The following is a 16,382-nucleotide window of genomic DNA, read 5'->3' as shown; positions in this document are numbered from 1 at the left end:
ATCTGTATTTTAAACTCTTGCACTGCTGCTAGGTTTTATTGTGGTTGTATTGTTATATTGTGGTTTTAATGTTCTGTATATTTTAAATTGTTTTATTGTGTGTTGTTTGGATTTAATTTTTGTGAACCGCCCAGAGAGCTTCGGCTATTGGGTGGTATAGAAATGAAATAAATAAATAAATAAATAAATACTGTGAAACCAGATATATAGATATTTAGAAAAGTTTATACACTTAAAATTAAGCCGTAAATTTTGAGTGTATATGTTTATGTGTGCTTTACTCATAGGAATTTGGGGGGAATCAAGACCATGAGCCCAAATTTATGAGATAGTAGATCATTATTAACAATGAGGTAATATTGTAGAAAGTATATAACTATGTTCTGATGTTGTGAACATATGAGCTCCTTTGCCATCTAGAAGTCTAAAAATCCTGTGTAGCTATCAGGTGAACAGCCTATTCAGAGCTGTGTGTGAAACCTGGTAATTAGAAGAAACCCCTTCATGGATCACTGCCTTGTTGTGGCGAAGGGACTCGCGTAACTCAGTGAAGCCATAAGCTATGTCGTGCAGGTAGGGGTGAACGAAAGTCACTTACCTTTTCTCGCAGCTTTTTCGCGGTGGGGGGGAGCACTTCGCTGCTCCCTCCGCGAAGTTCAGGCCGGGGGGGGAGGCTTCCCGCCTCGCCCGGCCGAAATTCAGGCCGGGGGGGGAGGCTTCCCGCCTCGCCCGGCCGAAATTCAGGCCGGGGAGGAGGCTTCCCGCCTCGCCCGGCCGCGAACACGAAAGTAAAAACAAAAACAAAAAAAAGTCCCCTGATAGGCTACGTGACGATTCACGTAGCCTATCACGGCTAGATCTGGAAAGTCAGCCGTGATAGGCTACGTGAATTGTCACGTAGCCTATCACGGGTGACTTTAAAAAAAAAAAAGTGTGTACGGATAATGGCGGCCCCCATAGGGAGCCGCCACTCGCGTTCCTTATTTGGTCGCTGTAGTCTACGTCAATGTTTACGTAGACTACGGCGAAAATTTTCGCCGTAGTCTACGTAAACATTGACGTAGACTACAGCAACTAAATAAGGAACGCGAATGGCGGCTCCCTATGGGGGCCGCCATTCGCGTACGCGCTTTTTTTTTTTTTAAAGTCACCCGTGATAGGCTACGTGACGATTCACGTAGCCTATCACAGCTGACTTTCCAGATCTAGCCGTGATAGGCTACGTGAATCGTCACGTAGCCTATCAGGGGACTTTTTTTTTTTTCTTTCATTGCAATGGCGGGGGCGGCAGCCGGTCGAAAGACCGGCTGCCGCTCCCGCCCCGCTCGAACACCGGACGAACCGCCAGCCGGACCCGCCGCCGGGAGGGACATTCAGGGAAGGTAAGTCCCGTCCCGGGGGGGGGCGCAGAGGATTTCTCCCCGAAACTTGTTCGGGGGGCCGAACACGTTGGCGCTCGGCCCCCCGAAGTTTCGGGGAGAAATTCTCCGCCATCCCTACGTGCAGGGCCACCCAAGACGGACAGGTCATGGCAAAGAGTTCTGGCAAAATGTGGTCCACTGGAGAAGGAAATGGCAACCCACTCCAGTATTCTTGCCAAGAAAACCCCATGGAACGTATCACAAGCCTAAAAGATATGACGCTGGAAGATGAGCCCCTCAGTTCGGAAGGTGTCCAATATACTACTGGGGAAGAGCTAGGGATGGCGGAGAATTTCTCCCTGAATCTTCGGGAGGCCGAATGCCAACACAATCGGCCCCCTGGAATTGGTAGGGAAATTCTCCGCTCCCCCCCCCCCGGGATGGGACTTACCTCCTGCGAATGTCCCTCCCGGTGGCGGGTCCCGGTGGCGGTTCGGCAGCGGTTCGGCGGGGGCGGCGGCCGGTCTCCCGACCGGCTGCCACCGCCGCCATTACAGAATAAAAAAGTAAAAAAAAACAAAAACACACACACTCCCGTGATAGGCTACGTGATGATTTACGTAGCCTATCACAGCTAGATTTCCAAAGTCAGCCGTGATAGGCTACATAAATCGTCACGTAGCCTATCACGGGTGACTTTGGGAAGAAAAAAAAAAGCACGTACGCAAATGGCGGCGGCCAATGGGGGCCGCCATTTGCGTTCCTTATTTTGGCACATCTAGTCTACGTAAACATTTACATAGACTACGGCGAAAATAAGGGCAATGCAAATAGCATTGCCTTATTTTCGCTGTAGTCTACGTAAATGTTTACGTAGACTAGACGTGCCAAAATAAGGAACACAAATGGCGGCGCCCATGGGCCGCCGCCATTTGCATACGCGCTTTCCCCCCCCCCAAAGTCACCCATGATAGGCAAAGTCACCCATGATAGACAAAGTCACGTAGACTACAGCGACTAAATAAGGAACGTGAATGGCGGCTCCCTATGGGGGCCGCCATTCGCGTACGTGCTTTTTTTTTTTTTTTTTTAAAGTCACCCGTGATAGGCTACGTGACGATTCACGTAGCCTATCATGGCTGACTTTGGAAATCTAGCCGTGATAGGCTACGTAAATCATCATGTAGCCTATCACGGGGTTTTTGTTTTTTGTTTATTTTTTCTTTCACGGCCGGGGAGACGGGGCGCTTCTCCCCGGCCTGAATTTCAGCCGGGCAAGGCGGGGCGCCTCCCCCCCCTCACATGAACTTCGGGGGGAGAAGCGAAGCGCCTCCCCCCACCGTGAAAAAAGCTGCGGGACAAGATAAGTCCCTTTCGTACATCCCTAGGAAGAGCAGAGGGTATTTCCAAGTAGCGCCAGGAAGAGTGAAGCGGCTGGGCCAAAGCCGAAAGGACACTCAGCTGTGGATGTGTCTAGTGGTGAAAAGAAAATCCAGTGCTGTAAAGAACAATATTGTTTAGGAACCTGGAATGTAAGATCAATGAATCAAGGTAAGCTGGAGGTGGTCAAACATGAGATGGCAAGATTGAACATCGACATCTTGGGAATCAATGAACTAAAATGGACAGGCATGGGCGAATTTAATTCAGGTGACCATCATATCTACTACTGTGGGCAAGAATCCCTTAGAAGAAATGGAGTAGCGCTCATAGTCAACAAAAGGGTGGGAAAAGCAGTACTGGGGTACAATCTTAAAAACGATAGAATGATCTCAGTATGAATCCAAGGCAAACCATTCAACATCACAGTAATTCAAGTCTATGCCCAAACCACTGAGGCTGAAGAAGCTGAGGTTGATCAGTTCTATGAAGACCTACAACACCTTCTAGAACTAACACCAAAAAAAGATGTCCTCTTCATCATAGGGGATTGGAATGCTAAAGTAGGAAGTCAAGAAATCACCGGGATATTAGGCAGGCATGGCCTTGGTGTACAAAATGAAGCAGGACAAAAGCTAATAGAGTTTTGCCAAGAGAACACGCTGATCATAGCAAACGCTCTTTTCCAACAGCACAAGAGATGACTCTACACATGGACAACACCAGATGGTCAATATCGAAATCAGATTTATTTATTTATTTATTTATATTTATTTATTTCATTTCTATACCGCCCAATAGCCGAAGCTCTCTGATTATGTCCTTTGCAGTCAAAGATGGAGAAGCTCCATACAGTCAGTAAAAACAAGACCTGGAGCTGGCTGTGGCTCAGATCATGAGATGCTTCTTGCAAAATTTCAGCTGAAATTGAAGAACGTAGGGAAAACCACTAAACCATTCAGGTATGACCTAAATCATATCCCTTATGAATACACAGTGGAGGTGAGGAATAGATTTCAGGGATTAGACCTGATAGACAGAGTGCCTGAAGAACTATGGACGGAGGTCCTAACATTCTTCAGGAGGCAGCAACTCAATCCATCCCAAAGAAAAAGAAATGCAAGAAAGCAAAGTGGCTGTCTGATGAGGCTTTACAATTAGATGAGGAAAGAAGGGAAGCGAAAAGCAGGGGAGAAAGGGGAAGATATACCCAACTGAATGCAGAGTTCCAGAGAATAGCAAGGAGAGACAAGAAGGCCTTCTTAAATGAACAATGCAAAGAAATCGAGGAAAACAACAGAATGGGAAAGACTAGAGATCTCTTCAAGAAAATTGGAGATCTCAAGGGAACGGTTTGTGCAAAGACGGGCATGATAAAGGACAAAGAAGGCAGGGACCTAACAGAAGCAGATGAGATTAAGAGGAGGTGGAAAGAATACACAGAAGAACTATACAGGAAAGATCTGAATGTCCCTGATAGCCATGATAGTGCGGTCACTGAACTTGAGCTGGACATCCTCAAGAGTGAAGTCAAGTGGGCCTTAGGAAGCATTACTAACAACAAAGCTAGCGGAGATGACAGTATTCCAGCTGAGCTATTTAAAATCCTAAAAGATTATGCTGTTAAAGTGCTGCATTCAATATGCCAACAAATTTGGAACACTCAACAATGGCCGCAAGACTGGAAAAGGTCAGTTTACATTCCAATTCCAAAGAAGGGCAACGCCAAAGCGTGTTCAAACTACCTCACAATTGCGCTCATTTCACATGCCAGCAAGGTGATGCTCAAAATCCTACAAGCTAGGCTTCAGCAGTATGCGAACCGAGAACTACCAGAAGTACAAGCTGGGTTTCGAAGAGGCAGAGGAACTAGAGATCAAATCGCCAATGATCGCTGGATCATGGAGAAAGCAAGAGAATTCCAGAAAAAGTCTATTTCTGCTTCATTGACTATGCTAAAGCCTTTGATTGTGTGGATCACAAAAAAACTTTAAATTCTTAAAGTGATGGGAGTACCAGACCACCTTACCTGTCTCCTGAGAAACCTGTACGAGGGTCAAGAAGAAGAATTTCACCCCCAATTTCGGGGGGCCAAATGTGTTGGCATTCGGCCTCCCCGAGATTTGTGGAGAAATTCTCTGCCATCCCTAGCAGCCGCACATCTGGCCGCTGGCTAGCAGGGACGCAAACGGGGGCAGCCGTAGCCACCGCCGTTTGCGTCCCTGCAGTCAGCCATGATAGGCTACGTAAATGTTTACGTAGCCTATCATGGCTGACTTAAAAAAAAAAAAACACGCGCGTACACAAATGGCGGTGGCCACGGCCGCCGCCATTTGCATTCCTTATTTTGGCACGTCTTAGTCTACGTAAACATTTACGTAGACTAAGACGGTGAAAATAAGGGGAACACAAATAGTATAGCGTCTACGCTATTTGCGTTCCCTTTTATTTTTGCCGTCTTAGTTTATGTAAATGTGTACGTAGACTAAGATGTGCCAAAATAAGGAACGCAAATGGCGGCGGCCATGGCCGCCATTTGCGTACACGCGTTTTTTGTTTTTGTTTTAAAAGTCAGCCATGATAGGCTACGTAAACATTTATGTAGCCTATCACGTTTTTTTAAAAAAAACCTAGCCTTGATAGGCTACGTAAATCTTTATGGCTAGATGGCTGATTTTGGCTGTGCTAGGCTGTGTCTAGCTGTGGAATGTCAGAGCATGAATTGAGGCCAGATGATGCATAGGAAGCATTGTACCAGCACTTCTGCACTCCCCGTCCCTCCCTGCCCCAGGAATGCCCCCTTTTGCCCCACTTTGCACTGCTCTTATAAGCACAGAGCCCGGGGACGATCTGCACCACCTACGAGATGGCAGGGGAGGGGGCACAGAGGCAGTTCTTCAGGAACTGACCTTGGTTCATGAGTTCCAAGGTCAGTTCCTGGAAACTGATCAGTCCTATGGTTCTCTAGCCTCTGTCTAGCGGCCATAGGATTGCACCTTAAAGCTCTTACTCCCAGTAACTAAGCTTTAGGAGAGGCATTTCAGCTATTTAGTGTAAAAGCTGAAAAACTAACAAAAGTCTGGTGATTGGGGGAAAGGTCAAGAAAAGGGTGTGTGGCCCTCTGGAAACCCCCTGAAGGCCAGATTTGGACCTGAGGAGAGCTGGATTTGGCCCACAGGCTGGAGGTTTCCCACCCCTGGACTAGTAGAACCAAGCCATAATTAGGAAGTCAGTCCTGACAATTACTCTGTTAAAATATCTTTTCAATTAATATATTATTATTTTCCAGAATGCTAATCTAATACAAAAGCAAGGGGCAAGAAAGGTGTATCAGTGAAACAATCACTAACACATTTCTCTTAACTTTGCCAATGGGTGCCAATGTAAGGTCCCAATACTTGTCTAGGTGTACTTGAAACAACTTTCACTGAAATTTTGGAAATGGGAAAAGGAAGAAATTGTCTATGATTAAGCATATTGAACTGCCTATAGCTGTAGAATAATTAAGAAAAACCTAAATCTCCCTTTAAAATAATGTATTTTCTTTCCTGATTTCAAAGTTTGCTTATTTTAAATGTGCGTATCTCAATTGTTTGAAACAGGTGATTCTTAGCCTCTAAGTTTCCTCAGGCATGGATTCAGTCAGTACATCTGCTAAAGCCACTAGACGGTGGTATTACGTAAAACTTGAAAAGTAAAATTATTCTTTCCCACTAAAAACAACAGAGAACATGGGATACACTTCATAGCATGCAGAATGGAAACAGCTTAGTTTCCTGATTCTCCCTGACTTAAAAAAAACCCTTAAATTATTAAATAGAGCAAAAGGCAGTTTAATTCAATATTCAAATATCTTTGCAGGCTTCTTCTTACTGTTAATAAAAATGATTTTAAAAGTATTTGCCTCTAGTGAAACTATATAAATAAATCTATCACTAGTACTCAGAGTAGCCATGAGTGGTTGATATATTAGGACAATGTAGGCAATAGTCCCAGTTCTGCAGTTGACATGTTCTGGTGTATGTCAATATGTGCAAAATCCTTGCTCTTTCTCCCTCTTATCAGCATTTCTTTTTATAAACAGGTTTTATTTCTCTCAGATATTTATACCACCAATAAAACCCTTTTGCATATTATATGGAACATTCTAGGAGAAACTATAGATTGTACTGCATAATTCTCTTGGGCGCATTATTGTATTCCAAGTAGTGCTGTGCCGAAAATTTGTCCCACATTTTTTTCGACCATTATCATTCAATTTGATAGAAAAGAAATTGCTTTTGAAAATAAATTCAGAGGAGGAGAAATTTTGGAGAAATTCTCATGGGTTGGGTTTGAGGTTATTGTGCTTACCTTACTTATGAGGTGGCTGAGGAGTGTGCATGAGTGTCTTGTCTGTCATTGTACAGTAATGTCCATGGCAGCTTGTAGCCTCCTCGGCTTCCCGCACTTCAGTTAAAGCCATCATGAGGAAGTCATCATCATGAAGCAATTCTTGCCATGGGGCTTTTTTCAGTTCAGAAAGTGCAGGGAGCCTGGGAGGCTGCAGAGCAAAGGAAAGATGTGTAAAATAGAGAGAGAAAACACACACACAGCACCCTCAGCCACCTCATAGTGATTTGTTGTTGTTGTTCAGTCGTGTCTGACTCTTCGTGACCCCATGGACCATAGCATGCCAGGCCTTCCTGTCCTGCGCTCTCTTCTGCAGCATGCTCACGTCCATATTCATTGCATCAGTGATGCTATCTAGCCATCTCATCCTCTGCCGTCCCCTTCTCCTTTTGCCTTCATCACAGTGATTAGGTAAGATCAAAAACCAAAAGAAATTAAAAACTCTGCCTCAGAAAATTGGAAGCCTCAATATAGTTGATGTTGTTGCCACTTGCCGGAACAGTGAAATAAACCAAAAATCCTTAGGAAAAAAAGAAAAAAAGGGGGGAAAAACTGTGCTACAACTCCTGCCAATAGTGAGCCCTATGTGTGAGAGACTGTTGGAGAATTTCTCCTCTCCTAGGAGAAATTTGGTGAAATTGTCCCCCCACCCCACCCCAATTTCTCTGCCACAAATAGGCTAGAGAATTTTGAGAGACCATTTGCACACAGCTCTGATTCCAAGTGCGAGACACCTCACTTTCCTTTGTGCTAACAAAAGGCTGCATTTGGATACACACTAAACCAGAGGTATAGAACCTCTTTCAGCCCAAGAACTGAATTCAGTGTTGGAGAAGCTCTCAGGCCTACATTCCACTGGTGGGTGGGGCTGAAGGCAAAAATGGCTGGGGCCAAAAAGCAAAAAAAATACCAGCATGTTTTAGCTTAAAGCTCTTACTGCCAGGAAATAAGCCTTAGGAGAGGCATTTCAAGCTTTTAGAAAGGGGGGGGGTACAAAAGCTAGGAAACCAATGAACAATCAGTGGTTAGGGGAAAGGGGATGGAGCAGGGGAAGGGGGCTTGGCTTTCTGGGGAGTCCTGGAGAGCCAGATTGGGACCACTGGACATCTGGATTTAGCCCCCAGGCCTGAGGTTCTGCACTTCTGCACTAAACCATGGGAGGGGAACTTCTGGTCCACAGAGTTCCCCATTTGGTCCATGGAGCCTCCAAGCTGTGCTCCCTGGAGGAACCCCCATTCTTCTCTATAATCTCAGTTCAGTGATATTAGCAAGGACTTGGCCAGCGCTGAGAGGAGGGGCTGCTCAATAAGCTCAGGCAAAGGCAAAATTTGTGGGGGCAGGGCAATGGTGTTAGTGGAGATGGTCACATCCCCTGATGTCATCCAGCTCATGAATGACCCTCATTTCACTTTTGCTGTCCCTTAACTGCAATCTGTCACATATTGACAATGAACTGTGGTTAATATGATTAATTTTCAACAAGTCAAGTTCAAACCATGGCTTCTGAACCTGTCTTGTTGAAATTAACTGGGTTAACCACAGTTCCCAGTTTGGATGACATGGGAAGCAAAAGCTTCCAAACTCTTCCTCTCAGACATGTAGGAGGAGAAAGAGGAAAGTGTGTGAAGGAGGCTAGGTTCATTCATATCATGCTAAATCATGGATTAGTGTAACATCTGAACATGGCATTGGAAGCTTACAGCAAATGACTGGTGCTTATACAGGACATAAGTTTATAGTGGCTTCCCATAGAGAGCAACAGCAAAGAGTTACATAAGACAAACAGCATTTTACTTTTTGCTGATACTTATTAAATATTGTAGACATTTTCAGCTGCATGAAATGTGTGTCATACAATAAAGGCATCTGTGCCCTGACTTCAGTTTGTAATTGTATACTACAAGCAGCGTTTTCAGAGTCATAATGTTGTTTCAAAGGAGAGGGGTGTAGAATCGGCAAAAGAAAAGAGACATAAATAATACATAAACTATATGAATCAATAGAAGAGATGCTGAACAACCGATATTAGGGATGAAAATAAATGCTTGAACACCTTTCCCTACCCTATAAAACAGTAAACACTGATATCAGTAGTGAGGTCTTGATCTTCAGTTATTATAGTAAGGTATTGTTGTCAAAAGGCATTTTGGAGTTTCAAAGCCTAGCCTCCAGCTAGGTTTTTGGAGCTGCTTCATACATGACAGTTTGGCCCGCCCAGTTCCATGTAGCCTATGGCAGGGGCACAGAAATGTTTTTTTTTTCTATTGAGGGCCACATTCCCTCAGGGATAATCCGTTGGGGGCCACATGTCAGTGGTGGGCGGGGCCTAAAACACTACTGGTGAGGCCAGAGCCAAAAGTTACTTACCACCTTTTTTCACTTCCAATGAGGTTTCACCGCCTGCCTTTCACACTATGCAGTACCCGCCTTGAATTGGAACTGGAATTTCCCACTTCCATGCTCCTGCTTTCAATACCCTAATATCCCGGTATTGCCCCTTAATGTGCTCTGATTTTCCGCCTTTGCTACCATATCCGGTCGTAGTCCCCTCCCCCGCCTGTCCATATACAGCGGTGTTTATATTTCCCTCCTGTCCAATCACAGCTCTCGACGGCCCCATATCTTCTTCCGGCTACTGATCGCATAGCTTCCTCAGCAGCCCCCGTTTCCTCAGCAACAAGCAAAGGGCTGGATGTGCGCGCGCTTGTCTGATCTTGGAAGCTAAGCAGGGTCAGCCCCGGTCAATAGTTGGATGGGCGACCGCCTGGGAATCAGGCTTCCTGCACTGAGCAGGGGGTTGTTCTATCCCTTCAAATGAGATTAAGTTTTATCCCCTCCTATCCCCTGCTCCGGATGTTGGTTTTTTTTTAAATTAAGGCATTATCCTCACAGAATCGGGGCTTCTCTGTGATGTTTACTTTTCTAATTGAGGCATCATCTTCGAAGATTCGAAGATGATGCCTCAATGTTTATGTAGCCTATCACGGCTGACTTAAAAACAACAAAAAACAAAATGCACGTACGCAAATGGCGGCGGCCATGGCCGCCGCCATTTGCATTCCTTATTTTGGCATGTCTTAGTCTACGTAAACATTTACATAGACTAAGACGGCGAAAATAAGGGGAACGCAAATAGCGTAGATGCTACGCTATTTGCGTTCCCCTTATTTTCGCCGTCTTAGTCTACGTAAATATTTACGTAGACTAAGACGTGCCAAAATAAGGAACGCATTTTTTTTTGGTTTTTGTTTTAAATCAGCCGTGATAGGCTACGTAAACATTTATGTAGCCTATCACGGCTGACTGCAGGGATGCAAACGGCGGTGGCTACGGCCGCCGCCATTTGCGTCCCTGCTAGCCAGCGGCCAGATGTCCGGCTGTTGGTGGAGCCGGCTGGCGGCTCCGCAGAATCGTTGCGGAGCACAGCTGGCCGGCCAGGATTCCAGGGGGGGGAGGAACGGAGTGCCTCCCCCCCCACCAACAGCATAATCCCCGAAAGGTAAGTGATTTTCGTACATCCCTAGTGAAAATAGAGAGGTGGAAGTGCTTTGATTCTAAGAACTACTATAAGCTTCCACTTGCGCAAGACTTGGTCTTTGAAGTTTTGTAAGATTCACACATATACTTGTTGCTAAAGCTGATAGGGATATAACCCTTTACAAATCACTTCATGTGGAAGCTGCCTGAGAAAGGTATCCACATGGAAATGTAACAGTTGACCTGACAGCCTTCATTTTTTGATGGCCAATTCACTTGGGTACATGTGCCAGTGTACTCACATGAATTACTGCCCAGCAAGCAGTGGCTACATTTGAGGATGTGCTAGCTCAAATTTCAATTTCCGCCATGAAGTTGTATTTCTGAAGAAGCAGACTGATCATAAAATAAAAAAAGAATCTTATGGCACCTTGAAGACTAACAGAGTTATTGTGTTATTGTGACATAATAATAATAGTTTTGTGAACTAGAGGCTACTTTAGCAGATGCATGGAACATTGCCCTTCAGTTGACAGACACACACACACATACAAACCCATATAGATACAGAGAAAAAAAAGACAAACAGTGGGCCAAATGCCCATGAAATACAACAGGTACAGTCTGTGAAAATTCTATGTAAAGCTTAAGGAACCAATCACAACAACAGTAATAGGTAATGTACTACAATTCAGTTGAAGCCATTATCTCAATTTAGGCCTAAACGAACTGCATCAAATGTCCTAATAAATTGAAGGAAGACAGAAAGATAGATAGATAGATAGATAGATAGATAGATAGATGCACAAGCAGAAAGAGAGGCAAAAAGCAGCCTTCCATTTTCCATTACTGTTGCTGCTAAAGAAGACCACCAATTCTCAGCATGGCATATCATCTTTAAGCCCCACTGAAATCGATGGGACAAGTTAGTTTCATGACTTAACTACAGTCCCACTGATTTTAGTAGTACTTAAGTATGACTAGGTGGACAATACTTTATACATCTGATAAAGTAGACTGCTGTCCACAAAAATGTATGGCATCGTTAGGTATGGATGGAATCACCTGTGCCCAGTTTTGCTGGGTGCTTGCTGACCCACCGCTCACCCCTGCTTGCCACGTGAGCCCCTGGATATCTCCACAAGTGTCATGGGCTGCCTGTCCTCAGCAAGCTGTCATTTTGCACAAAATGGTGGCTCAGGGTTTTTCAGAAAAGTAATGTTGCATAAATGGGGCCTTTATGGCTGAGATTTTGCACAACATGGCAATCGATGGAGTTCCTGTTGTCGCCTGCCAACCCCTTGTTCTCTCCTCCTCACAAGGAGAGAATGAGTAGTTGGTGGGTGGCAACAGGACTCCTGCCCCCACTGCATCTCAACACCTCATGGCCTCCTTGCAAGGAAGGAGACTGCGAGGGGTTGACAGGTGGCAAAGACAGGTGTCACCCACCAACCGCTCATTCTCTCCTTACAAGGAGGAAAGAATGAGGGGTTGGCAGGCAGGTGGCAACAGTGACTCTAGCGGCTGCAATTTTTTGCAGAATAGTGGCTTGGGGTTTTTCCGGAAAAGTAATGTTATGTAAATGGTGGCCATAAAGGTGCCACTTATGCAACATTACTTTTCCATAAACCTCCAAATCGCCATTTTGTGCAAAATGGCGGCGTGCTAAGGGGACAGGCAGCTGCCAGATGCTCACGGACTGCGCGAGTGCCCAGCAAATGGGCCCAATAAGTGGCTGTGGCTCGGTGAGCAGGGTCCAGGGGGCCCAGAGGCGGGAAGTCTGCCGGACTTCACCCCCCTCTCAAACTCCCTCAATATCCCTTGGCATCATAAATTTGATAGTCTTTAAGGTGACACATGACTCTTTGTTGTTTTCGTTGCAATAGACAAATATAGCTACCCCTCTGGAATTTCTTCAGATTGTGGCTTTGATGTTTGCTAAGTAGAAAAATTGTAGTTAGATTTCATAGAAATGTGAGGACATTAACTTGTTTTCTCTTCTATAGTAACATCGCTAAGTTCTTTCTGATACAGAAAACTGAATTCCCTTACTTGGTCCCCAAATTTCAAAATAACTTCCAGCTTTGTTGCAGATATTTCTTGGCGATATTAATATATAATTAGCCAAATCCATATGTTTGACCTTTATTAGGTCAAAAAAAGATCACCCCCCCCACAAATTGTGCAAGCTTTTGAGATCCCCAAACCTCTTCTTCAGTCAGGCAAGATGTTATACAAAGCAGCTGAGGGGGTGGGGATGGGGGGAGGAATGACTAGGTGGTGAAGTCACATTGTCTGCAAGTCCAGAATAGTTAATTGTATATAATTATAATTATATATAATTAGCAGGAACACTTACTTGTTTGTAGATGTTTTTGTCTAGCTTTCACATCATCATAAACTTGATTAAAATGGTTGGTAAAAGCAACAAGATCTGCTTCCAGAAACATTGGACCTTGCTGTTTCTCTTTCAGTGCTTTGCTTTGAACCTTCAGTTTTTCTATCAGGGGCCAAAGGGTTGAAAAGCGGATTACTTCATCCTACATAATAAGAATTGTTAAAAGTGAAAAGGTAATAATGACGAAGGGAAGAAAGAAAGAAAGAAAGAAAGAAAGAAAGAAAGTTTTTACGCACCAATATTTAGGCTGCCAACTCTCCAGATCTATCATTGACATACTTTTTTAATCATCCTTTTCTGTGATAACAGCTATATACACCAGTGGAATGACATCAGGAGATGTTAACACTTAATAGTTCAGGAACTTCAAAAATGGTTTCTGTGCTGGCACATAATCTTAGGATAGCTGGCAATGTTGACCGAATGCCTTAAAGTGCATATATACTATTACAGTGGTTTTTGTGCTCAAATATTACACACTTGTTTCAGAGTAAGGGCCAAAACAGACATTACTCTAAACTCTGTCTAGCAGCGTATCTTTTATTTGTTTTTTGTTTTTATTCTAGAGTAGTTGTAGGGGGCCCATTCTAGAGCTTAAAAGCGCCGCACACAAACACACACACTAGGGTCCCTATCTGGACCGGAGCCCTGTGCCTACTCCAGAATGAAAAAGAAAAGACGTATCTGCTAGATACAGATTTAAAGTAATGTCTGTTTTGGCTCCAAGTGAAATAACTGACTGATCATTGCAGTAATTAGTCCCTAGCACCTATTTATTTCTGGAATCCTGTTTTTAGTTGCATGAACTTGGTTTCACTGCAGACTAGGCTAACAGGCCTAAGCACTTCTAGATGAATATCAGAATGCACCCTAAATGTATTAAACAGTTGTCTTACGAAGAACATTTTAAATCTAAAAATAGTATTGGAAACCACGTATTAACAACTAAATATAAAGTTAGCATACTTCTGTATATATGCAAGTAGAAAAAATACTATATGTGTAAGAGTCATAGGAGTGCTGTGCTCGTGTTCAGGTGGTGTTTATGTATATTTGGCTGCCCCAATTTTCATGATGGCTTAACTGCCATTGTGAAAAATGGAGGAACCCCATATAGATCACTCATATAGAGGCACCATGTAACACAAATGCTACTATCATGCAAACCTGGCTCCAGTGCAAGCTCCAGATTTTTGAAGACCCTTGGATAAGACACCATCAATTGGCCCCATCCCTCAGTGAGTCTACCTTCTCATTACCAATGTCACCAGTTGCTCTGTCTCCTCCTTTTTCTCATTATTGCTACCACTTGCTTGCTTGGCAGGCAGAGAGCAAGTAGGCAGTGGCATCTGCAGCTCCTCCTAACCACTACCACAGTCTGGGCTAGAGTGAAAGGCAGGTGAACAAGCAGATTCCAATGGTGAAGAGGAGGATCTGGGTACTCTTGACAGCTGGTCCCTTCTGCGGTGTGGGGCTTTGGCAGGTGCCCAACTATGCCTATCTTTGACAGCACGTCACATGCTCCTGAAATAACTGTGATGCACAGTTTCATATGTAAACAGGCCCATGTTCCTTCCTCTTATATGATTACCAACAGAGCTGAAAACTAAAGTAAGAAATATACTTTTTCCCACACTGAAAAATGGACTGTTAAACCTGCGAGAGCTGAAGCGATATGTATGCAGCACAATATACTACAAAGATCAGGAATGAATTTCTAACCTTGCACTTATCTAGCTGTGTTTTCACTGCATCAGGATCTGCTGCTGGTGTGGGTTGTGCTTTCAGCCAGTTTTCAGCAGTAATTACTGTCTGCTCCAATTGCTGCAGCTGGGAGTAGAAGGCAATGATGTTATTTTGGTACTCCAGCCATGCCAGTCTTTCACTCAGCAACTGACAGAACTCAATCCAGCGATTGTTCAACTGCTCTGAGGCTTCTTTGATGTTGTCAGCATTAAGACCCTCTAGAAAGGAAGGAAGGAAAGAGGAAAAAAGTTTAACACATTTATTTTTAGGTCACAGTGGATTAAAAAAATGGGAATTTAACAACCCTATTTCTCTATCAGAAATCTCATAAAACCAGCAAATGATTTACCATCAAAGAAATGATCCCGAACATACAGATGTTGTGCATTAGTGGAGAGAGAATTTAAATGCCCCTGTAAAATCTAGTGAAGGAATATTGTCAGGATGAACTGCATTGCAAAAACGAAGCATGAGGAGATGATAATGTAGAACTAATGGAATCAATTGGATGAAATGAGAAGTTATACAGAAAAAAGCAGACAATTTTTTTCTGGACTAAAAATGTAAAATAATATATATTCAACCATCTCTAGAAAAAGGGTGAATAATGCTAAAGCACTACATGTACTCCAAATAAAACCATTATCCTGATTATTGAAAAAAGTTCAAAACATCAAGTAACTGCCCCAGATAATTGAGATACAATTTACTAATTTACATGCTTACAGACCACAAATCAAAAGGGTCACAGAAATTTCAGCGAGGAGAAAGCACACAGAACAAAGAGCCCACACAGCAGAAGCTGGGCCATCCCAGAGATCCCAGGATGCCAACACGGAATAGGATGATGAACAACATTTAACAGAGCAAGTGCCAGTACAGCTGAAGCCTTGTGCAGGCATCCATAAATCTGGCTGTAAAGAGTCTTGGTGTCAGGAGTGCTGGTGCCCTAGCTGCCCCTTGTAGTCCCCACCAATAGCCAACTCAGGAGACAGACGACGAGGAATTCTTTCTGAGACTTTATTCCTTTATTACTATATGACTCCTTCAGAATACTAATCACTAGCGACAAAGCAAGGAACAGCACTGGGGAAGGATAGCAGAGTAGCCTAAGCTCCAGGTAAGGCAGTTGGTCCCCATTTGAAGGAGAACCACGGGAAGACCCTGAACTTATGGGTGATGGAGAGATCCTCCCTCTTTCCCTTGGCTCCTCAGGACGCGACTGTTGTTTGCGCGCCAAACGAGCGCTACGCCTCCTTTCTGGATCCTCCATCTGTCGCCGCTCCCTGCATCTGCACTGAGCATCCAATAAGCCCCCCTCCAGCACTCTCTCACTGCCAGGGTCACTATCTATCCCAGGAATGCTGGCAGGAGGAATCTCTGCCAGCTGCTGTGCTTGTGAGAGATGAGCAAGCTCCTCTCCCACGGATTGCTGTTCCTCCTCAGAATCAGAACTGCTCTGGGGCTCTATTGGCTCAGTTTCCACCCTGACATAGGGTTGGCAGAGAATTTCTCCACGAATCTTCGGGAGGCCGAGCGTCGACGTATTCGGCCCCCCGAAAGTGTTGGGGAAATTTTCCGCCGGCCCCCCACCCCCCCCGGGATGGGACTTACCTTCGGCGAATGTC

The 16,382-nt window shown here is 44.4% G+C and overlaps 1 protein-coding gene across 1 annotated transcript in view; it reads right to left on the bottom strand.

Annotated features, from left to right (window-relative positions):
• The window catches only part of DMD (dystrophin), a 1,907,270-nt gene that overhangs the window by 1,124,083 nt on the left and 766,805 nt on the right, over positions 1-16,382 (bottom strand). The window contains exons 19-20 of the mRNA XM_084843968.1: positions 14,731-14,972; positions 12,970-13,150 (exon numbers count right to left, since the gene is read on the bottom strand). Of these exons, the coding sequence (XP_084700094.1) occupies positions 12,970-13,150; positions 14,731-14,972 (423 nt within the window). The remainder of the gene's footprint in view (positions 1-12,969; positions 13,151-14,730; positions 14,973-16,382) is intronic.

This window comes from Heloderma suspectum, chromosome 3, assembly GCF_057233095.1.
Source record: "Heloderma suspectum isolate Gila_16-S chromosome 3, 16-S_ref, whole genome shotgun sequence".
NCBI lineage: Eukaryota > Metazoa > Chordata > Lepidosauria > Squamata > Helodermatidae > Heloderma > Heloderma suspectum.
Note: the sequence above shows the minus strand (reverse complement) of the source record. Positions and strands in the feature narration are given on the sequence as shown.